At 36.5% G+C, this 25,833-nt stretch overlaps 1 protein-coding gene across 11 annotated transcripts in view; it reads right to left on the reverse strand.

Moving 5' to 3' along the window:
• Positions 1 to 25,833, reverse strand: part of MLIP (muscular LMNA interacting protein) — a 144,130-nt gene that overhangs the window by 18,274 nt on the left and 100,023 nt on the right. For 9 of the 11 annotated variants that reach the window (XM_053222673.1, XM_053222682.1, XM_053222678.1 and 6 more), the window contains one exon: positions 15,893 to 16,099. The exons of the other annotated variants lie outside the window; for them this stretch is intronic. In XM_053222673.1, coding sequence (XP_053078648.1) covers positions 15,893 to 16,099 — 207 coding nt within the window. The remainder of the gene's footprint in view (positions 1 to 15,892; positions 16,100 to 25,833) is intronic. 11 annotated transcript variants of the gene reach the window in all.

Consider the following 25,833-nt stretch of genomic DNA (forward strand, 5'->3'; position numbering starts at 1 on the left):
TTTAGCCATTCCAAAGAGTGAGATCTTTTGCAAATTAGGATAAAAATGCTTATAATACTACATATTTGTCTAATATTTTTATCAGCTACAGTTTGATAAACTGTTAAAATGTTATTGAAATTTTGAAGCATAAAATGCATTCCCAGGCATACAAAGCTTCAGAATATTTGCCAAATAAGGACCGCTTTAAAGTCCTTCTTAGATCAAGAAGAGAAACAAATGCAGGAGAGTGAAGTAGGAAATTCAGGAAGGAGGGTAATAAAGCACTCTGAGTATGGTTTTGCCATTAAAAAAAGAAAATAGAACAAAGAAAGACCATGTAAAAGACAGAAATTATAACCATAAAATGGCAGAAATAAAAATTGAGAATGAAATATATCAACATGATGAGAGGTAATGGAAGGGGCAAGATGAGACTTGTCTTACTAGAAGATTTAGATATTAATAAGGATATATGAACATGAATGTGGACCCTAAGTTAAGGGCAATCATAACAACAAAATAGAATGAATCACTTTTAAACTAGTAAACTAAAACCAAATCTCTTGGGTGGAAAGCTGGAGAGAAAAGAAATTGTAGTAATGGAAAATGTAAAATAATATGACAATATTAAGGTCATGTAGTGACATAATCTCATACATTAAGAGAAATCTCTATAGGTACAATTAAAAATCAAGACCAGAGAATATTTGGTCAATAAAAAATACACACACACAAGAAAACGTATAAAAATTGAAAATAAGAGGAAAAGATTTATCTATCCAAAATGAGACAAAATAAAACTGGAATAGCAATGTTATATTTATAAATGGATGGACCTTAAGAAAAAAGTTATAAGAGACAAGAAAATACATTATATACTAGTAAAAAAAAAACTCAATGGACAAGAAGATCTGACCATCATAAGTATATATTCTTAATAATACAAAGTATTGAGATTAGTGGTTGACCTCTGATTCTTTGAGGGCAAAGGAGATACCTTATGCTTCATTTTAATGCTTCAATAGAACTAAGATAGTGTTTCAATGACCAATGGGAGATAAGTAAATATTTTTAAACAACCTGAAGAAGGGTCCAACCCCATGGTCATATCTTCCTACCACAAAAGGTTTCTACTTGATTCACAGAACATATGCAACATAACGCTTATTGAGGGCAAATGGGTACTATTATTTGATAGCTGTAAAGGAAATGTTCCGAGTTGTATTGAATCAGTCACACATGGGTAAACTTCAACAAAGTGAAAAATCTGTAAAAATGTTCTGCTTATATTTTAGTGAAAGGAGTAAAACAGTGATCACATTAAGCAAGATGAAGCCACATAGGAACATTCTGCCCTGAAGTTTCAAAATAAGAGACTCCTCCATGATGCACATACCACATGGTATATGTGGTTTTTGTTACATTGAGTAAAAGAATAATGAAATAAATTAAAGCAATGAGACAAAAAAGTAGGTTGAACCATATCAAACTGATAAAATTGATGTTCTTGTAGGTCAAGAACTGTTGGATGTGGATCAACCTCATACAAAAGACATTTGAAAAATAAGTCATAGCATTAAAGGAAGTTTAGACAAACAACTGTGCTCAAAGATAAACATATATATGTGTGTGTGCGTGTGTGTGTGTGTGTATATATATATATATATATATATATGGAGACTCAATTTATAAACACTCGGTTTACAAAGATGAATGCCTCCACAAGGGTTTTTATCATATTTCAGGGCCTACAGCTGCCTCCTTCTATAGACATTGCCCTCAGTTGAGGATACCAGCCCTTAGCCCTCAGCTGAGTTTCTTGACACTCTCCCACATCATGGTCCACAACCAAAGATTGACTGACAGTGGGGATCAAAGTTCAGCACCTTTTCCACAAGGGTGGATAACTTTGCAATCTATGCTAGCCTCCCTATGAGTTAGGCCAAGGCCCACCTCTACCTGAGAACACATTTGCTCTGCTACTTGTCCTTCTCAATGAGGATTCACTCTCTCTTTTACAGGAAATAGCACAACCTCAGTAAATCACAAACACCTGAACCCTTGTCTCAGGCTCTGTTTCCAAGGAAACAGCTCTAGATACCATGCACTGGGGAAGAGGCAGGTGGCAGCTGAGTGCTCTGATATACAAGGAACTCATTTTTCCTTTGTGCCTCTATCTGAACAAGGTGCAACTTGATGGCAGTTTATTTTCTTTATGCCTATAAAACACAAGTATGGTCAATAGATTCTAAGGAGCCAGTATGTTTTTTATAAGAGCTTTAAAAATCATCTTTGTCCAAGTGTACCTTTCCTCACTAAAATTGCCATCCAGCCTGCCTCCTACTGCACAGTTCTTATGAATTAGTAAGTTCTTAATTTTTAAAATGATTTTATTAAAAATGTTACAATGAAAAAATTCAGCTATAGATGACAACAAATGAGCTCAGAGACAGAGGTATAAGAATTGATTGTTCTTGATTTCCTGGAAGAAATTTAAAAGTCAACTGTTTGTGATTACACTAAGTACATTTTAGGAATGAACACTGGTGATTAGATAACCTGAAACATGCCTGGTCTCAAATGCCAGCCTGTCATTAAGGCATCTGTTGTGTTGAAATGTCCTTCTTGCCCTCTAGTGGAGAACCTAACTAAATATGATTGATACTTGATTTTTCAGAACTGTTTCTCTTAAGATACCTGGTCCCTGGCATTCATTTTTAATGTTAAAAGCCCAATTAATTTGCATTTACCCATTTTGAACAGAATGTTCTTTATGAACATATACAGATTCATCCATTCTGAAAACAATTTGGCATAGGCAAACAGTGCCCCTGTTTTGGTTTCCTGAAAAATCTAAAAACATTAAAAACCAATTTTGAGTTGGCTTTTTCTCCTATTCCGCCCACCTCAAAGGTTTTCTATTCTACAGTATCAGAATAGTTATCCAATTCCCAGAAACTCCCAGAGTTTCCAGAAAAGTTTTGGAATTGAGAGCAAGGTGGCTTATCTCTCTGGGATGATAGAAAATAAATTTTCTTGGTTTATTCACACAGAAGGATTTCTAATTATGTAGATGAAATAAAAACAGATATTATCAAGGAGGAGGATAAAATGAGGTTTTTTGCCTCTAAAGTTCAAAATGACTTCTTTTTTTTTTTTAATTTTTTTAACATTTATTTATTTTTGAGAAAGAGAGAGAGAGCATGAGTTGGGGAGGTACTGCCAGAGGGAGACATAGAATCTGAAGCAGGCTCCAGGCTCTGAGCTGTCAGCACAGAGCCTGATACAGGGCTGGAACCCACAAAATGAGAGATCATGACCTGAGCCAAAGTCAGATGCTTAACCAACCCAGCCACCCAGGGGCCGCTCAAGATGACTTCTTTCAGTAAATATGGCGGCCTCAGTCTGTCAAAGTATTAGATGTACAGTGGTTCTCTTAGGCACTAACCTTTGAGTCTGCTGCAGAAACTTGGTTGCAGCCTGGGCTTGTAAGGTGAAAAGCACTGTGGCCTTTCATGATAAACCCAGTCTCTTCCAATAACTCACATCGTCATGGCCTTGGGTGTATTAGGAGTATTATTCTGCAACATTTGTCTCCAGCTTCCTCATCTGTGAACTGAAGGAAGGCGCATGACCTCAGTAGTTAGTTCCTGTCCTGAGGTAAATGGCTCTGTTATTTGGCCAGACAGAAGTCTATGATTCCAGAGTGGTGGTGTTGGTGAAGCTGATGATGCTATTTCCTTGATAGTTTTTTGTTTTGTTTTGTTTTGAAGGGAGAGTCTTAAGAAAAATTAGTCAAGTGCCAGCTTTTGAGCTAGTCTGCTGGAATTGTATACAAATTGTTTACACTTTCTGAGCCCAGTTTCTTTGTATGTGAAATAAAGAGGATAAAACCTACTTTATTATGCTTTGAAATTTAACTAAAATGCGCTCTATAAAGTGGCATGTTATTTGCAACGACATGGATGGATCTTGAGGGTATAATTCTTAGTAAAATAAGTCAGCCAGAGAAAGGCAAATCCATATGATTTCACTAATATGTGGGTTATAAGAAACAAAACAAAGAAAAACAAAAACTCTAAAAATTAGAGAACTGGTGATTACCAGAGAGGAGGTGGGGTGAAATAGATGAATGCAATTAAGCGTGCACTCAGCGTGGTGAGCTCTGAGTACGGTAAGACCTGTTGAGTCACTAAAGTGTATACCTGAAACTAATATGACTGTATGTTAACTATCGGAAATTAAAAAGTTAAATTAAAAAATAATATAACAAAATAAAATAAACATAAATAAATAAAGTGGAACGTATGCCTACTTTTTCCCAGTATGAATTTCTTTCTTACAAAACTTCAGTGACCCCTCAACTCACTCCCTGCCTTCTGCTCACATATCCAGCTAACCCAGTGCCCCCAGGGATGCAGAAGCTGTCTGAAAGTCTTACTTCTGGCTAACTTCAAACAATAGGTCTTGGTTCCAGTTGCTTCTTCAATACGCTGGCCTGCTTCCATTTCCTCACGCTTGGCCCTGTTCCTTTTCTTTCCCGCCTGGAAAACTTCCTGCTGTTCCTTCTAACTGGAGTGCCCAGCAGGCCCCCAAATGGCTTCTTTTTAGACCTGGATTCAGACACCATGGCCTCATTACGTCTTTCTGGATTCATCAGACTAGAGCAGGACTTCTGTAACAGATACTCATAACTACTTGATTGTCTTCTACGGGACACTTGCCACAATTATCATTAAGTAATGGGCTTTTTTTGCATATTTAATTTCTGCTTCTCCCAAGTAGAGAAGAACGTACCTGGCAAAGGCCCCTCACATTTCTCTGACCTTGATCTCCGTGTATGGCCAGCAGAGACACCTAAAGGATACTTAGTAAATCTTTGTGAAATAAGTAATTTGTCAACTTCCTGACTCCAGGGTTCCGGGACCTCATGTTGGAATAAAAAAGCTGCAAAATTTATGCTCCTTATTACCAGTAGGGAGTTAGGCTCTTACTTAGACAAGGTTTTTGTAACCTTGAACCAAATCACTTAACTTAGTGCTCATTTTCTCATTTTGAAGCTAGGTGCAATTGTAAACGGCTTCTCTCAAAGGAGTGTTGCTTTATTCTTAAAATACATCTGGAAAAGACTTTTCACATCTTTAGATCTAAATATTTACAGCTTACCTTAGAAAAACAAATTTTTATTTCAAAGCCCCCTCAGCCTTTGAACCAGTAGGTGAAGGTTAGAATTGCTTTAGATTTTCCCTTCTGCAGCTAAATCACAATCTGCTTTAACTTCTGTTGATTAATCTCTGTTGAAATATCAGAGGAAGTCTCAAAAAAAAAATCTCCTTTCAGATGAGCTACTAAAAAATTTAACCCACGTTGGAAACATGCCTATATTAAAATTTTAATTCACTTATCACATGTCTGTAGATTCATAGAGTCAGTTTTCTGAGTAGCCATGCAATGATATCACCAGTTAAGGTAGTCTCAATAATGGACACAATAGAAACTTTACAAGTTGACCGAATTTGAAAATAAATAAGTAGGAGAACAAATGGAGGAAAAGAGAGAAAATTCAACATTTATAGGATGAATGACCCAACGGGTTTAAAGGAAGCATGCTCTTGACCTAGGAACAAGCTAAAGCCATTTTACGGAGGATCCTTTCCTACCTACCCATCCTGGATATAAAAGTTGCCTTCCTTTCTTCTGTCTTCCTAGTTCATTCACATAGTACAGCACTACCAGGAAACCTCATCAGAGGTTCCAGAGTCCATTGCCAACCCCTAATACTCCATTTTGTGAAAATAAAAGACAATAGAGCTTGAATCTCCTGATAAGTTCACTGTCTATTACATTTAGGTGTAACATTCCTATGCCTATTCCCTAAACTGTGTATTTCTTATCCATAATACATTTGGCTAAAAAGGTTCCCACACTATTCAAATAACTGTCTCTCACTTTCGGCTTATTCTGAGTGATCCTTTATGTAGAAAAAAACAAATAATGAATGGAATTGGACTGAAATATCCCCATTGTGTTCACTCTCCTCTCATTTTGTCATTGCAGACAAGTTATATTTCCTCTTTGTTCTTAATCTATAATCTCAAGAGCAGCTGCTTGGAGAAGAGGCTAATAAAAACGGATCAGTAAATACTGTGTTGACACATCATAAAGATAAGATACATTTCAAGTTAAATGTTTCACCTCTCTTAGCAAGAACATAATTCTAATATAAAGGATCGGTATATTCTAAAATCTCATTTTATGAAAAAGGCATTTTAATTTCTTAAAAAGTAAATCATAAAGTACATGTTGGCAGCTACAGTACTTTTTCAAAGAGAAATGACTTTTAATAATTAAAGCAGTGTTCTGGGGAAAAAAAAATGTACCTTCTGATTCAGTTAAGTCCATGAATACTGGACGTATAAACACTCAGCCCAATGGTAAATGTTACAAGCACATGGGAGCAATTTTGATTAAGAATTCAACCTAACATTTATGATTTTCTTTAATTAAGAAAAAAAAATCCTGTGACCTAAGGTAGTATATATACCATTTAATACTTGTGTCTCCTTTTACTTGATAAAAGTTTTATGTGAAAAATCAACCATTATAATCAAGCACTTTTTAACATGTTGATATAGTTTTTCTTTGTAAATTTATTTCTCATAATGAAGTTTATCTTCTTGTTGAATCATTATGGAATTTAAAAGGTGAAAGAGGAACAATTTGCTACCATAGGGAAAGCTCAAAATTTTCGGAAATGTAAAAACTTTTAAGATCATCCAGTCCAGTGGAAGTTATGAGTTTAGGAGTGTTTTGTTTTGTTTTTTTGGTTTTTTGTTTTTGCTTTTTGGGTTTTTTTGTTAAGCTTATTCATCTATTTTGGGAAAGAGAGAGAGGGAGAGGGAGAGAGACAGAGAGTGTATGTGCGAGTAGGGGAGAGGCAGAGAGAGAGGGAGAGAGAGAAAATCCCACACAGGCTGTACATTGCCAGCACAGAGTCCAATGAGGCGCTTAAACCATGAGATCATGACCTGAGCCAAAATCAAGAGTCAGAAACTGAACCAACTGAGCCACTCAGGTGCCCCTGAGTTTAGGAGTTTTAAGTAGATCTCAGGAATCTGCATTCTTCTGAAGCTCCCCATGTAATTCTCATGAAATACAGCCCAGTTTTGATCTTAGAGTAAGAGTTTTAGAACCAAACCCAATATCCTACTATTCCAGAGGAAAAAGAAACTCACAGAAAAAGAGTGACCTGTGTCAACAATATCATTTCTGTAAATTAAATGTACACAAAACAATAATGCAATATTCGGAAGAAAATATGCAAACAAATGAAAAATAGTATAGTAAACTATGAAGAAAAAGGAAAGGGGAGTGAGAAATCAGAGGTAAAGCAAATACATATGGGAATAAACTTGAAAGCATTAAAGGAATGAATAGGTTGTAATACAAGGAAAAAATACATTATAGATGAGAGTAATGTCCTCCCAGTTATATCGATGGATTGTTTCTTCACTCCAGCACCAAAATTCCACAAACAACAGGTAGCATGCTGAAAAAATATATAAAACTGAGAACTTAAGTTGGAACATGAAAGTTTCAGGTTGCCACTTGATCTTGCTAAAAATCCTATGATAGAGATTCTATTTTTTTTTTACATTTTTTTAAATTTCTTTAAGTAATCTCTGCACCCAAAGTGGGGCTTGAACTCATGACCCCGAGATCAACAGCTGCATGTTCTATCTACTATGCCAGCCAGGTGCCCCTAGAGATTCTATTTTTATTGCTATTTTATAAATAAGGAAACTAAAGCAAGAGTGTGGATTACTTTTCTAAACATGGCCATAGAACAATTCATTTATTCAACAAGATTAATTCAGCAACTGATATCTTACTTGTTTAGAGGCTACAGTTTTGTTGCTCTAGGTCTACTTACTGATCAAATTGGACACTTCTAATAATGACAAGGAGCAAAGAAATAATTGAAATCATATAATATTAAAACTATTTATTAACAAATGGTTTGTTACACTAGTAGATCTATAAGATATTTATTTTCAAAAAAAAAACTATTTTTAAAAGTATTTTTTTTTCCAAAACAATAGGAAAAATAGAATAGATACTCTTTTACAAAAATGTCCAGGACGGATCAGGACACGTGTCATCTTACACAGGAATATATGTTTTCCTCTCTCCGTGAAAGATCTTCACATCTTGCCCTGACCCCCAGCAGTCCTGATCACAGCCTGGGGTCTGCAAGCTGGAGTGATCAGGGCTGGGAGGGTCCTGGGCAGAAAGAACAGAGGTAGGAGATGAATAGCTAATGCTCTCCTGCTCTGAAGTAAAAGCTATTTTTCAAGGGGCTACTCCAGAGAAAAGCACTGAAATACTCCAATTGAATGTGTTAGAAAAAGCTGGCTCCAACACATGCATAGAAAATATATAGTAGAGGGGCACCTGGGTGACTCCGTCGGTTGAGCGACCGACTTCAGCTCAGGTCATGATCTCGCGGTCTGTGAGTTCGAGCCCCACATCGGGCTCTGTGCTGACAGCTCAGAGCCTGGAGCCTGTTTCAGATTCTGTGTCTCCCTCTCTCTCTGACCCTCCCCCGTTCATGCTCTGTTTCTCTCTGTCTCAAAAATAAATAAATGTTTAAAAAAAAAAAGAAAGAAAATATACAGTAGAATTTAATAGCAGTGGAACCAATGGGGGGATACCTATGTGAGAAAACCTGCCACACTTATCTCTTTGATGAGACAGAAGCAGACTAGAAATAAAAGAAAATGGTAAATGGCCACAAACAAGGTACAAGGATCATGCGTTTTAGGAAACCAAAAGTGAATAAAATGGCTGCACAGTCACAAATTAGGCCTCCAGATAACACAATTTTTCGAAAACTGAAAGAGAAGATGTCCTCAGAATGGCTGTCAATGTTCTCCTGGGGCTTCAAAGCTGTCTCTCTGTCTATAAAGATGCTGTTCTCACAGATAAAGCCTTGCAAGCTTTCACTGTAAATAGAGCCTTCCTGAGTAAGAAATCCCAGCCTCACTCCTGCCAGCACATCAGAAAAATCATCCTGACTGTGAAGGTCTAGTTCTCCTTCCCTCCTCTCAGTACTATTCATAGGTCCGCCATGTGTTTTCTTGTTCGTTTCTACTGCAAGTCGGAAGAAGAGCGACCCAGGGGAGATGGCAGTAAGAGAGAACTTCCTGTCCACATGGCCTGTGGTTGTGCTAAAAACAAGGTAGAAAATGGAGCTGGGATAAGAAAAGAAGAAAAAATACAGAAAACTGAGTGCATAAGTGGGAAAAAGGAAAGTAAGCCAGAAGAATTGGGATTTGGGTTTGGCTTAAAAATTAAAAAGAGAGCTGCGCCTCAGAGATAATGGGAATACAACACAGAAGAAATGAGGCAGAGGATGAAGAAAGAATAAAGGTTATGAAGAGTGATCAGCTTTCAGTTACATACCTTATGTGCAGATTAGTTTTCTTACTTGATGGCCAGGAGAGTAGTTGAGACCTCTGTGGTGATGTCTGAGGGGTGCTTAGAAAAAGTAATCTTTCTAAAAGAAGTGAATTCTCAAAAATAGAGGGCGTGGGTTCCTGACAGCACAGTCAGCTAAGTGACCAGCCCTTGATTTTGGCTCAGGTCATGATCTCATGGTTTGTGAGATCAAGCCCTGTGTCAAGTTCCATGCCGACAGCATGGAGCCTGCTTGGGATTCTTTCTCCCTCTCTCTCTGTGCCTCTCTCTCTCTCTTTCTCAATCTCTCTCAAAAATAAATAACAAACAAACAAACAAACAAACAAAAAATAGAGGGTGGATCCACTAGGCTGTGAGCTAGACATCAGCAGATATGCTGTGGAAGGTGTTATTAACTTTGAAGATAAACATTTTTATATAAATTACAAAATAGAGGAAAAATTGGTAAAATGACTGGGATGAGATAGTTGTAAGATAATGACCCTCCACACCCAGACCTATAACTCCTCTGTACCCTTTATTGTATCAGCAATGATATATGGCCCACGGCATAATATGTCAAAATTAAAGAAAATTCTCTTGCATTCTGATAGCCAAAGTTTTGATTTACAGGATCCTGGACCCCACATTTAGAACATAAACATAAGATTTGTGAATATACATAAAATATAAATTACTGTCATACCTATGTCATCTCGGGCCTTAACATTTTATTACCAGACTCTGAACTTCACTTGACTAGTCCCTGCTTTTCTTTTCCTGAGGGCTCTTCTGGGATTAATGCTCCCATCCCACAGGCACAACCCTCAAAGACAAGCAGGATTCCCCACCCTGCCCGCCCTCCCCGCCACACTCCACCTCAGATTGCGTCACTCTGAGTTGTCCACATTGGCTCCTAGAATTCACCAGCAAACTCAAGCTCTAATTCCCACATGGTAACTTGCTTGATGATACACCCTTTATTTGACACCTTCTCCTTGTCTCAGTTCCCTACTTCCTTAACTGGTGTTTCCTAGAACCACCTCCCAAACTAACTACTCATACATGAAACTTCTCAGGGAAACCAAAAAAAGACACAATTGATTCTCATTATTCACAATAGTTATGTTCTATTAAGTCACTGCAAATATGGAATTAGCAAATCCTGAACCACTGCTCCAGGATGAAATATAAGATTAAGTTCCTGCAAGTCTGATTATGTTTTCATCAGTCAATCATATATAGTCTTGTTTAATGTGTCTTTCTGTTTAAAGATATCTTATTTAATATATTATTATTCATTAACATTGAACCTACAGCTAACAGCCCTATAATTCATGCCTAAAGAAAGCTTACCTGACATGTATAGTTTATCTGCGAGGCACATCATAGCCTTCTAATGTATAGAACGCCAAACAGAACTTCAGCACTATGCCTAAGAGGCCATTTTAAATAGTGAAATCACCAAGAAAAAGCACAGAAATTCAAAATCTGTGGTACTAAGACATGGAGAGAATGATTGCTTATAGCATGAGAGCTAAAACAAGAAAATAGAACATCACCTTGTTCACCCCACTAGGAACATGTGCACAGGCCAATCAAATATTGCATTATTCTTCACATGTCCACAGATGACCACAAAAGTGCAGTGAGTATTGCTTTCAGGGTTACCAATAAATTCTAGTGGGTAGGCAAATTCTTAAGTATGGACTCCTAGAATTTTCTACAAACAAGGGGACAGGAAAAGAAGAGTAAAGAAGGATATGTAGATTATCTAAATCGATGATTCTGAGAGGACCTCACAGAATTTACCTGCTCCCAAGATTCAGGTAACTGTGTTTTCCACGTATACTATAGGGGCTCAGAAGTAACTAATCTAGAACCAATGAGGGCATGCCATTTAGGTGAAGAAAGGAGGAAACAGCAGTGTATTATATGACTGATGGTCATATACCAGACAGGACTGAAAACACCCCAGTAGATACCAGAACCCGCATATGGCAAAGAAAGATCAGATGCCCCCTGCCTCCACCTCCCCACCCCACCTATGTTCCTATGTTGAAGCACTCCATAAACACCCTGGAAATTGCACACAACCCAAGAAAAAGGGAGTTTCTCAACTGAGTGAAATTGTATTAAATGTACTGATAAATCCATAAATTGACTCATATTTAGTTTCTACTTAAAATGGAAATAATCCCAAATATTCAAGCATCTTAGGCTCCTAGTGAATAACCTGCATCATTTTAGGATTTGTTCATCATGAACACACATTTATTTATGGCTATACCTACAATGTGAAAAGTATCATATTAAGCATGTCACACCCTAGATGGACACTAGGACAATCACAACAAATGAATACAAGGTAACTTGTAATATACAGGAGATACGTTGGCACAGGCAAAGATTATAAAAATTAAAAGGAGAAAAGCATCCCTGAATGTTGATGAATGGGGAAACTTCACAGAGGAGCAGGGATGGTTTGACTAGTCTCTAAAGGATGAGAATGGTTTGCCTTGCATAAGTAAGTTGAAAAACAGGAAGGTATTTTACATGAGGAGAATGCAGGAGCAAGTTAAACAGTAAGAAATTCCCAAGGCATGCCTGGAGGGAAAGAAGTCGATTGGTTAGGAAAGTAGAATAATAAGAAAGAGTAGGGAGAGATAACAACATGACAGACATAACAAAAGAAGAATCCATTCAATTTGGTGAATGATCAGCTATGAGGTCAAAGCAGAAAAAGGATAATGGCTGAATCAAGTTTTGAGTTTGAGGACTGAGTACTGTGTTATTAACGACAGAAGGAAGCCAGAACAGAACTCGTTCGAGGCATAACGAATGATGAGTTTGAAGTGACAACATGACATCCGAGGGGAACTGACAAGAGAGCAGCTGAAGATATACAACTAAATCTCAGAGGAGAAACAGAATAGGAAATGTGGATTTGAGAATGATCAGGACTAAGATAATCACAGAAGCCTGTGAGTGGGTGGGTATCTGAAGGGGGGCAATTAGAGAGAAGGGGTAGAGGAAGAAGAAGTGTCCACAAGAAAACAAAGAAGGAGCAGTCAGGGAGTTGGAATGTAGACATGATCCCAAGAGTAGGATGAGGAGGGAGATTCAAAAGGGCATGATCCACTGTGTCAGCTGCTGCAAGGGATAAAAGAGACAGAGGACTGAGGAAATTCAGCTGAGTTTGCTGACAAGCAATTTATCTCCAGAGAGCAGTTTCAATAGAGTGGTTGAAACAAAAAGACAGAATGCTTTCAAGAGTGGGTTAAAGCGCGAATTTATAGAGGGAGAATGAAGATAATGGCTATTGATCACTTTGAGAGAAAGAAAGTCTTGAAATTACTACGCTTGTGGCACTATCAAGGAAAAGGAGGGAGATGTGTTCATTTTGTCTTTTTTTTTTTTTTTTTTTTTTTTAGGTTTCTGCATACAAAAGGGAAAGCGTCCAATGAATACAGGACAAATGAAGATTCAAGAGAATGCTAAGAATGGCACTCCAAGAAGGTGTAATAAAATCTAATTCTTATATGGTTGTTATGTCCCAGATACTACCAGTATCAATGCTTTGCATCAATTAGTACATGTTAATCTCATAATACTCTAGTAAGGTGTGTACTAGTATCATCCTCATTTTGCAGGTGAGTAAATGGAGGCATGCATAGCCTAAATGACTTAACCAACATCACTCTCTGGAAGGAGTGGGGTCAAGAAATGAACTTAGACAGACGGTCCAGAGACATCTTGCTCTTATCCACTGGGCAATATTACTTTGAAGGATTAAAGAAAGAAGAGTAATAACTCCCTTCATGAGAACTCAAGAAAAAGAGGACCCCCTAATTTATTCCAAGATGAAAAGGAAAGTACCTGAGCATCATCACATGTGATATGATGTCATATGATGGAGCTCTATCTTGAAACTAAGAGAAGATAGGGATTAAGGTAAAGATATAGGACACTCGGAGTGGGATGAAGATTTAGAAGAAAGAATGTAGTACAGATTCAACAGAAGAATAATAAAACCTGTTAAACACCTTTGGTAGCCCCAGTTGATGAGGGACCATCAAAGGTAGTTAGGTCAAGTTCAGTGTGGCTCTCCAGGGGGATATATGGGAAGATTTGAGTTTGGAGATAAGCCTAGTAGTTCATGTTGGGAACCAGGTGTGGCAACGACATTAGGTATTGAAGAGAAGGTAATTTAGATAGCAGATTATGTTTTACAATTGCAGGCAAGAAACTATTTCAAGTAAAAAAACCAATTCTTGAAACCTGGTATGCTACTGGCCCAATATTTATGACACAAAATTTGTAAACATAGATATCAAATTGGGTAATCTGTATATTTTGATGGGAACAATTAAAGTATAAGGCTATTAGATGTTCTGAATCTTCCATCAAGAAATATTGTCTTACACTATGATTATATTATTATTATTTCTGATGTTATTGTTTCTTTATTCAGTATCAATAAATCTCAGACTCTGAAAGACAAAATCTATTATGAAGATTGTATAAAATGAAAACAGTTGTCCAACCTCATATCACTTTTCTATATTGTTCTTTACAACCTCACTAGTACAGGTTAAAATACGGATAAAATACTGACCCTATCCTTGAACCTCCGTGAATGTTGAATGGTTCTAGAAAACAGCACCAAAATATCAAAAGAATGAGCTACTTAATGCAATTGATATCTATAAAATACAATTATAATCCCATCATAGATGATAATTTATAAGACATTTGTTATGTTATTTTCAGAATCATTAACTCTATAGCTAAAAGGATTTCATAAATGTTGGCAAGGATTAAATCAGGAACAATTTCAAATAATAGAAAATATTTTAAGAATATTATACTTTCCCTGAAATATTTGTTTTTTCTAAACCAAGTGTAAGAAACAAACAAAAGTCATAAAAATGTCATCCTGAACCTCGTCTAAAAATATTCTGTTTTCAGAAAATGGATATTTTAAAGTTTAATTCAGGGTTGATCATTCACTAATGATAGATGCTATTAAATATGAAAGATAAAATATTATTCATATAGTAATGTTCACTTTTTAGATGACTGACTCTCTTTAGACTGAGTTTATGAACATTTCCTCAAAAAAAAAAATGGGGGGCCCAAGGAATATTGTACAACTACACTCTGGGACATATTGATTCTGGCCTTTATTGATTTCCAAGTACAGGGGTATATTCCATTAGATATAGAGAATTTGCAAAATAAATGGTTTTAAACAAGATTTTGAGTTTTACAAAAAAAAATTAATTGCAGGTTAAATTTAACTAATCAATTCTTTTATAAAGTTTTCAGAATCTGAGAGTCTGTAAGTAGCCAGGATGGCCTTATGGTAATGGTCAGAAGAGCAACAGGTACTTTTATATAAAAGCTTTGTGCGGCACTGTTGACTGCTTGCTTCTAATACAACATTTGTGATTGCATTCCAAAGCCAACTATAAATATTTTTCACTTAAAATACATTGTATGTATTTAGGGGTGCCTGGGTGGCTCAGTCAGTTAAGCGTCTGACTTTAGTTCAGGTCATGATCTCACAGCTTATGGGTTCGAGCCCCACGTCAGACTCTGTGCTGACAGCTCAGAGCCTGGAGCCTGCTTCAGATTCTGTGTCTCCCTCTCTCTCTCTGCCCCTCCGCAACTTGCACTCTGTCTCTTTCTCTCTCAAAAAATAAACACTTAAAAATAAATTAATTAATTAATTAAATATATTATATGTATTTAAGTATATATTTATAGATATACAAAATATTTATATATGTAATATATATACATGTGTAATATGTATACATATATACATATTTTAAAGTACCAAACACCTCATTTTACATATCCCATCACTATGCGTTGTGAGGCAGATAGACACATTTTAAAATAAAACATTAATAGCATAAGGTATAAACTTGTTGAAACACTCTGCTGTATACCTGGAACTAATGTAACATTGTGTCAACTATACTCAAATAAAAAATAAAATAAAATAAAATAAGATGTTAATATTACTTTACAGATATTTGTAGAAATTCTAATTATTTCATTGCTCATTGGCTGTGATAGTGCCTCCTGATTAAGGCACCACAATTTAAAGAAGCTTTTTAAAGAACATTGAACTGAGACTATAAGGTAAATTAATAATGGCACCTTGTAAGGTTCTGGAAAATTTCTCAGGATTTCCACTTTGGGGTTTGCACAAGAGGCAAGGAGGAATACAAAACCAGGAAATGACTTTGAAAGCAAAAATAAATACTTACTAACTTCTCAAGGTTAATTATTATCTTTTTGTAAGGTCGTGGGCTTTAACACAAATAATTAATAGTCTTAATATATATGTTTCTACACTTAAGTTTTAAAAAGCTAAGCATAAAGAAGTTTCACAGCACAGAACAGAACAGCTCCCACCTTGGCAGGGAATTCTCACCTTATTATATGTGTTGCCACTAAACAGGGTGTGAGAATTCCCCTGTTCATCACTCAGTGAGAAGGAGGACAAATGACTGAAGGGTCCTGGGGTAAGACAGTCAGCATGTGAGAGAGTCTGTGGAGGCAGCAGGGACTTAGCAGAAGGATAGAGTCTAGTCTGATATAAAGGGTGGAGAGAAACAGGCTTGTGAGGAACTGTCACATCCTGGGAACAAGAAAGGTATAAAGAACATGTTAGTGGACAAAAGTCAAGCTCACTTGGAATTAAGTCTAAGTATAATAGATGTTATGTCAGAATCTCTTACTACTGGGGAGCCTGGGTGGCTCATCCAGTTAAGCGTCCCAACTCTTAATCCTGGCCCAGGTCATGATCTTACAGTTCGTGGGTTCAAGCCCTGAGTCTGGCTCTGTGCTGACAGCAAAGAGTCTCCTTGGGATTCTCTCTCTCTCCCTCTCTCCCTGCCCCTCCCCTGCTCACTCTCTTTCTCTCTCAAAATAAATAAATAAACTTAAAAAAAAAAAAAGAATCTCTTACTAGTAAGAAGGAAACCTCTCCTCATAGTTGGACCCTTCTCCAGACACCTGCTTTCATAGTATATTGTTTGTCTCTTTCAATAATTCCTGTCAGTCTCCTCCTCCAGCCTCTTCTGCCAAACTAAACAAGCACCTGTAGTGTCGCCTGAAGGGTGTCAAGGTTGTTATTTTTGAAAGTATCAAGAGGAGAAAAGTTTAAGGAAGGAGAGAGATCCCAGAGGTGATAGGATGAGATTTAAAAAGTCTTCATTGAAGAGGTAGGTAACAGTGGAAGTTATTTTAAGAGGACTTGTGATCTGGTCGGGAAGAAATGGGGGACACAGAGGAGCGCATCGTAGAGGATATCAATGCGCAAGCCGCGGAGCAGACTTGTTGGTTTAATTCATGGTACATGAATTAAACATGGTTTAATTCATGGCCAAATTGGGCCGAGGACCGCAAAGGGATCAGGATACGCAAGAATGGAAAGAACCATGAGTTCTATGCCAGGCAGTGTGTTGCTTTGGAGAGAAACTGGAGATTGTGCATACAGATGAGTTCAAGTGTAGAGAGAGGGAATGGGGTCTTACCTTGGGTGAGTCTTTGACCTGGAAAGGAGATGAATGTGAAAGACTTTGAGGAAGTAGGACCAGAGATAAGACCAGGCATTGTGAAAGGGGCAAGGAAGCCATAAGAGTGGGAAGTCTTGAGCCTACAAAGAAAAGCTGCAGAAAGGGCCCAGATATGTATGTATCTGTGAAAGATAGGGCTGCTTTTTTGCAGATAAATAAGCACCTCTTATATTTCTGAAATTGTTCATGTAAGGAAATAAATTGGCAGTGATTGTTCTATAGTAAAAACCCTCAGGACATGAATTTTATAAAATGAAATCTGCTTTACTCACTTTTGTGGCCTCAGAGTCAAGTACAATGCCTAATACAATAGATGCTTAGTGCATTAATGGCTGAAATTTCAGAGGAATGTAATGTTTTCTTGAGTTCAATAATGCATTCAGTTATTTCTCTACTCCATGAGCAATGAATGAGTATATTTGGTTTTGTGTGAAATGGAAATTTGGTACAAAAAAATACACATTATTCAAAATTATATTTAGCATGCAAGTAAATTCAACTTTAAAACTGTACACTTAATATTTTGTTATGTAGATTTAGTTCATTTTTTCCAATAATGTATTTTTAAGGCACTGATTGGCTTTCTAAAATGTACCTTGATGTGTTTGCTGTATCAGTAGATGTATTAGTTCTTTTTTTAAGCATTAAATTCAAAACTGACTTTAAAAAACTCAGAAAATTTAGTGGGGCGCCTGGGTGGTGCAGTCGGTTAAGCGTCCGACTTCAGCCAGGTCATGATCTCGCGGTCCGGGAGTTCGAGCCCCGCGTCGGGCTCTGGGCTGATGGCTCAGAGCCTGGAGCCTGTTTCCGATTCTGTGTCTCCCTCTCTCTTTACCCCTCCCCCGTTCATGCTCTGTCTCTCTCTGTCCCAAAAATAAATAAACGTTGAAAAAAAAATTTAAAAAACTCAGAAAATTTAAACAGTTAGAAAATTATAATTCTAGATCTTTTAACTTTGCAGAAATGAGAGGTTATAACCCTCTGAACCTTGAAATGGTGACTAATTAGTATCTTGTTCGTGCTGCAATATTTATTTTACATATCAAGCCAATACAAATATTTTCACTCATATACCCTACAAGCATACATAATTATAAAAAAAAAAGATAGCATCCTATTTACGACATTCTACATATTATTTCTCTGTATTTTCCCCCAACTTAACAACAGCTTTGGTATATTTCTATGTCAGTACGTGAAAGCTTTGGATGTCCTACCAAAACACATTACTGAGTTATCTCACGGATGTAACTGTCACTCAGCGAATTCTCGTGGAAGCTCCAGGTATATTACCCAAAATAGCAAATCACTTAACATTGTGATAAATTTACCACCTCTTTGCCAGGTTTTACACTTGTAATTCCTTTCTTTTGTCTAATTCCATTGGCCAATACTGCTAACATTATTAAATAATAGTCATGTTATTGTGCAACTTTAATGGAATGCTTGTAGTATTCCATTAAAGATGGAATTAGAGATGGCTTTTAGATTGAAATGAATTCTAATTTTGTTTTATTTCTCAATCAACTATTCCATTATTTTATCAACAATCAATTACACTTCTTAATCAGGGTGGGAAGTGATTAATCTGAAAACTGAGTAGCAAACACAAAGACTAGCTGTGTAAAAAAAAAAAAAAAGGTGACATTATTATTGACAGTTGACAGTGCTTAGGAAAAGGTGATCAGAACAGTCTGGTTTATATTCTGGCCTCAACTTTTCTTGGAGGGTTCAAGATCCATTGTGAGGATGTCAGAAGCCAAGTCTGTAGTCATGCAGGGGAAGCAGAGGGTTTCTTATATGGGGGAAATCTGGCAGGGCTAAGGCCTAATCAATCAGGCAGCAAACATTTCCTGTTTCTACACTCACTATGGCCAACCTCCATCTCTCAGGAGTCGGTCAACTCTGCAGTTCTGTGGGGTCAGATGATACCAGCTATTTCAGGCCGCTCGGCAGGGAGAGGACAGCAGAATTGTATCAGCACTTGGACAGGTCATAGAGAGCTAAGAATCTTGGCCAGGCTCACTTGAGCACTGTCTGGTTGATAATACAGTGCAGAGGAGAAGGGATTCTTGGTGGTGACAGCCTCCACATCTATGTCACCTGAGGCACCAATCTGTGCTAGTTGTCTTCTATGCTTTTCTGAAGTTGTTATCCTGCAATTCTCTTTACCATCACCTTGGAAATGTTCTTTGCCTATCTGTTATGTGCCATCTGCTGTTTCCAGTATGCCAGGCCTTTCTTGCTTTCCTGTCATATTCACTGGGCCCTAAAGGAGCTTCTGGGGGGGCGGGGGGGAGGAATATTAGAAGAAAAGTTTTGACCTTTGCATGTTGAAAATTTTGTTCTGCCCTTACATTTAATTTTCTGGATATAGGATTCTAAGTTGCAGAATAATTTCTTTCAGAATTTTGAAAGTATTTTTACAATTTCTGTGTTACTCTACTGCTACGATTTTATAGGTATTTTCCCAAAACATTTTATGTTTATGATTTCTATGGCCTTTCTGATTTCCAGTTTTCTTTTGCCAATTCTTATAAATTTATTTCTCGTTTTCCTTATGCATAGGAAACTTTATTGTTCTTAAATTCTATACATTGTATACCTTACTGATTTATTTTTATTCTCTTTTTAATTCGTTAACCATGTTTAGAGTTGCACGTTTTCTTCCAAGGACTATTTTAACTATATTCCATAAGTTCTAACAGACAATAGTTTAATTACTTTTTTTTTCATTTCTTCCCAGGTAGGAATTTTATTTTGAATTTCCTCTTTAATCAAAATTTTGTTGAAAAACAAATCTTTCACTATACAGATGGCCAGGAAAGCCAAATTGTCATAATGTACCTTGAAGTTTGTTGCTTTTTAAAATACTTTGTCATAAGATAACTTTAGAACCTCTGAATGACTCCAAAGATTTTATTGGTCCTTCTCCATCTCATTATTATAAATATACAATATTATGTATTTAGTATATATTACATATATAATCTCCATCTCATTATTATAAAGATATACACACACATAGCTTTATCCCTATGTTTCTATTACTATATATAGGAATCTTGACTATCTATTAATGTAACATATATAACAGGCTCTCTGTATACATAGTGCATGTGTGTGCACATCTACATCATCCTTGTCATCATAACTATCTGTGGATGTTGATGTAACTTCAACTTCATACCTACAATGTTTTCATATACTCTATTGCTGATTATACATTCACAGTTTTATTTAAAAGAAGTCACTCACTTTAGGGAGTAAATTTTCTCTGACTTATTTCTCTTTTAGGTCCCCAAAGCGTCACTTTCTTTTTATTTTATATCTAGAACACAAATGCTATATAATGAGACTAGTTTTAAATCTATACTTTGATCTAACTGCATCATAAAATTACAATATAGTGTCATTTGCTCACTACTTACTGCTTTAAATATTCAGAGATGTTTTCAAAGCATTTCCAAAGCATTTCTAATGGTATCAAAGGAATGAATTTCAGTGTATCATTCTATAGTTTTCTGTGTATTATTTTACAGTATTTTATGCAGCAGGAAGAACATATATATTTCCAATTAAATTGGGTTTTTAATTTTTCCTTTATGAATATTCCTTAAAAAAGATGCTTATCACTGATTTCCATAAAACTTTAAACATTGTAATATTAAATACCTCATGTCTTTAAACATTACTGAAATTACACAGCTTCTCCATGTCCTGATGCCTACTCTGTAACTATCTTATGATGCCATCATATAATTATTAGTTAAAACTCAAGACAAAACTATAAATGTAGGAATGGGTATATTATTATTAATAATGAATTAATAATATGGCTATTAACAAAGCTTATACTACATATAGGTATTATATCATCTCTGCCATGTCTTGCTATGTATTCCTATATTAGCGGTATATTCAATTTAGATTATTTTGTGGGAGATTTTTTTAAAGTAAAGTCACTTGTTAATTTTATGAGGATTATTTTACTTAAAAATAGTTAATGTGATAAATCATATGCCCAACTGGGCACATGAACTTCCATCAAGGACAAAAGGCTTAAGCAACAGCCAAGTGAGGGCTCTCTGTTGAATGCACCAAACTGGAGAGCTGACACTTTCCCAGAAATCTCACTTTAAAAATGCATACGTTGTGACTATCTGGCTCTCAGGCTTACAAGGGACACCATCGTAAGCCCATAAAAATCAGCAAAGCTTAAAATATTTCCTATAATTCTAAGTCAGGAAGTGGCCAACTCTTTCTGTGAAGGTCCACTTAGTATATGTAGTAGGTTTTACAAACCATATATTCAGTCACAATTACCATGGTAGCATGAAAGCATCCTTAGGTAATACATAATGAGTAGACATAGTTGTATGCCAAGAAAATTTTATTTATAGGAACAGGCGGTAGACCAGATCTGGCCCACAGGTAATAGTTTGTGACCCCTGTTTTAGATTGAAAAAGTCAATAAAATCTTTACCATGTCTGACTCATACCCCACCTCCACCCCAATGAATTATCTTGAGGTTGGTAGATACTACTTTGGAGATCACTATTCTAAATGATTCCTAAAAATGAACATCATCTACCCTGCTTTAGCATTCAATAGATGAATCTTTTAATGTTCTAGTTTTTGAGGGAAGGACAGGAGTCATAAAATTGTCTCATACGTGTTTCTATCAGTGAGATACGTTAACAGTTATTTCTAATAAAATGCTGTAAACTGTTTTTCATTTACTTGAGAATTGTCATTTTCAATATAAAAATACTCAGCACAAATTTTTTCAGAGTAAAATAAGCTTTACTTAGGAGCTTGGTTTTTAAAAAAGGATTAATTATTTTGGTTGATTATATGATATCCTAAAAACCTTAACGATCACAAGAAGTTATGAAGCAAATAATACCTTGGTTCATTAGAGAAAAAATTAGCAGACAATATGCAGTGAATACATTAATTTTGCTGTGTCTATTAAGAGAACTGGAGATACTGAAGAATTAAGTATTGACACAGACATCCAAAAATGAATGCTATAGCCATATCGACTGCATTTGCCACTCTGGAAAAAGCCTACCTTCTATTCAGCCATCAAGTCAAACTATTTAACTTCAAAAACTGTTTTCATTGCAACACCAAAGGGCATTTTTAAGGCACTATGGGCTCTTTTCATTAAAGCCTGCACATCTGAGACTCTTTTGTTCCATCCTGGCATTTGAAAGCTACCCCCTTTTCTGTGGTTCCGAAGTAAAGGGTGAAAATCTACTTTCTCTCTGCTCCCTCTGTCCCCACTTCACACATGCAGCTATTTGTGCCCCTGGAAACTCAGAGCACCACTGGGTGACATTACTGGAGCCTTTAACCACATCCTCTCTCCCTTCTACCTCTTATTTTTAAATACAGCCCTTGTTTTCAGTTTTCCTTCCCTGCCTGGAGCTTGTAACAATTTAAAAATCAGAATTATAGCATTTCTGCTACAGTTTCGGTTTGAAACAACACCCTCCCCCTTCATAAAGTCACAAACAGTTACAACATATTTCGTAACCAGTGACTCCTTCAGCCAAAGGCGTATCAGCATTTTACAGACACTGTCACAGAAACCCCAAATTACCAAGAAGAGACTGTAATTATCTACATTCCCCAAAGATCAAGCCAAGATAAATTAGGTCTCTTAATTTTGAACATATGGCATAACTTCTTGTTTATCAGTCCTAATTCTGAAGAATTCATATGCATTTTAAAAACAGACGTACTTAAAGCCACACTTATCTATTTCAAATCCTCATTTGAACCAAAAAAATGTAAACTTGCGAAGTATGAAAAGACATAGCATATGCTTAGCTTTTTCAAATCCCCTTCACCAAAAAAAGTTTTTAAATGATTAAAATATAATTTTGAAGATAGGCTTTGGATTATTTAGGGCTTAGAGTCTGTGACTGTCTAACAGCAAGCTTCACAGAGCAGATGAACTAGATCAGTGTGAAGATATTTGATGGCGACGTGTTCAAAGGACAAGGAAGAAAATATTCTGTAATCAATCGCAGTGGGCACTAGAGCGTTAAAATGCTGAGTCTTATGTTTTTCTATACACATAGTTTAATTCTTGTCTTAGGTTGCCCGCCTACATGTATTTGGTGGAGAGGAACAACTTATATTGAAGAAGTCAAAAAGCAACATAGAAGAGAGACTTCTGTGACTTCTCCCAACAGTGGGGAGAAGGAGAACCTATTTGGTGACACTTTAGCAAGGAGTCAGTGCCCTTCTTCCAAAATTATAGTGATCTTAAATGAAACAATAACAATAAATATTTCAAATGTGCACTCCCTTGAAAGTGTCCAGAGCCCTTTTGCAGTGACTATTTCATGGAATCATAAATGGGTATTAATATGCATACCATTACAAATGGAATTTGTAGTCCTATTTTTCTAGGATGAAATTGAAGTTCACAGTTTCTAGGCTCACATAGAATCCATGTTCGTTCCAGTGCATTCTATCATAAAGTTTCCTTTGCAGGAAGCAGAAGAGTCAAGGACTGCAGTTACTAGCAGTCAAGATCAGTCCCTTAATGGATCAGAGGACCAGAGGAGCAGCCCACGGCAGGTGCAGCCTGAGTGTGCAGTGGACAGTTATGAGTGAGGAGGTATGGAGGATTGCAGAGAAGAGTGGCCAAAAGAGGCTGAGGTCAGAGTTCAGAGTATGTAGAATCCCCTAGAATCTAAGCTTCATGCTGCAGGGATATTATCTGCTCCTTTTCCAGTAGAGTCACTCCTATCTATTGCAGAGCTTGGCACAAACATTAAAAGGTTGGATGCTATGAGTAGAGAGAAAGGAATGAGTGTGGAGAGAAGCTGCAACACCATTCATCAGGAAACCATAGCACTGCAGGGACTGCATGCCAGGCAATAAGAACAATTTGTTATTTTTGACCTAAGCAGGAGAGTAGAAGACTTTCCATCTCTCCAAAGGTATGACCCAAGTAACACTTGCTCTTTTTTTCTTTTCCTTTTTCAAATCATCTAAGGATGAGAAATATCATGCAATAGTATTTAAATAGTATTTAATAATAATATTTATCATATTATAATAATATTTAAGTAATATTTAATACTATTTACTATATTATAATAATATTTAAAGACATAGACACAGAATTTCAGGGTAAGAGGGCACTGTTGAAAGTATTTTGTACAATGCCCACGTTTTGCAGGTATGTAATGAGGCCCAGGATCAGGAATGACTCCATCCAACAGCATGCATTTTTCATACAGACTGGCTGATATTCAAAAATTTCTCCTTTTGTTTGATTTTCTTGAAATCTAACAAGTGGGGAAATACAAGAATGAGGAATAAATGTCTGGGAAGATGGGGAAGCCATAACATTGCTGAAATATCTAGAGCCAATGAAAATGTATTCCCTTTATCTAACAGGGCTATCATTACAAGTAGAGGCTACATGGAACGTGGGAGATTCCATAAATGGAGGCTTACTTACCTCCTTTGTAAAAATCAAATAGGGAAAAATTCTTAGTTAAGACACAAAAAGAAGACACCTAGTCACTGTCAGTTGAACTGAAATGCCCTTAGCAGGGGTATAATTGAGCTTCATTAGTCATAGTATTCTTGAAGCTGGAAGGGAACCAAGAAATGGTCTGGTCCGGGATTTCTCGATTCCAGCACTACTGACATTTCAGGCAGGAAAATTCTTTGTTGTGGGAGACTGTCCTGTATATTGTAGAATGTTTAATAGCATTTCTGGTCTCTACCCCCTAAATGCCAGAGGCATCCCTGGTTGTGACAACCAATAACGTTTAGGGCAATGTCACCCCAGTTGAGAACCACTGGGCTCACCCAATCCCCTTACTTCATGGATGAGTTTCCTGATTCACAAATGCAAAGGGTAGAGCTGGTTCATCACACTTCCACAACTACAAACCAGATTTCAGAACTCTTCCAGCAAAACCAAGCTGTTCTAGTTTTCTTTTGATTCAATTATACATCAGAACGAATAAGGTCATCAGGTCCTGCCTGGATGGGGCTTCTAAATTCAGAGGTGAAACTAGCCTGACCCTACAATACCCTGCAAAAGGCCAGTTCTTCTATCAAATGCAATTCATGAGAACCCAATATTTTCCAGAAATGGATTAGCCAAAGATTGAAAAAAAAAAATAACCCTCTATTTTTCTGAACACACCAAATGCAATGGATATCATATACACTTGGTTTTATTTGAACAGGTAAAGTATGTTAAGCCTCTCAGCTCTACTAGATAAAGATAACCAACAATCCAGCTTCTCATGAGTTGTTTATTTTAAGACCCAATGCAATTTTCTATTTTCAAGAAAGAGTAAAGATTAAAAAAAAAAAACATATTACACGTCTAAAGGTCCATTAGACAAATTGATATTTGGATGGCCTGGCTACAACAGATTATATTTCTCTTAGGATGTCCATATTTGGAGATTAGAACATTATTTCAAAAAAGTCAAAAAAACCTGTCAGCTCTTTCATCCCTAAGGAATCACCAATGTTGAATTTATAAATTTACTACAGATCTTCCTTTCCATGTAGACTTTGAAATAAAGAAAACTACATTTTTGCATTTGTATAATGTATTCCATTTTCTTTTTCCTATATGTTTTTTTGTAAATGACCTGTTTCACCAGCCTGAATTCAATTTTCCATATGCTGGACTTCTCACTCAGGCTGTGTTTGGCTCTTTAATGAAATTCAAAAAATCATTTTTTTTTACCACTTTTATCTCTGATTCATTCTCTCCAAACATTCTTTTGGTTG

This window comes from Acinonyx jubatus, chromosome B2 (assembly GCF_027475565.1).
Source record: "Acinonyx jubatus isolate Ajub_Pintada_27869175 chromosome B2, VMU_Ajub_asm_v1.0, whole genome shotgun sequence".
NCBI lineage: Eukaryota > Metazoa > Chordata > Mammalia > Carnivora > Felidae > Acinonyx > Acinonyx jubatus.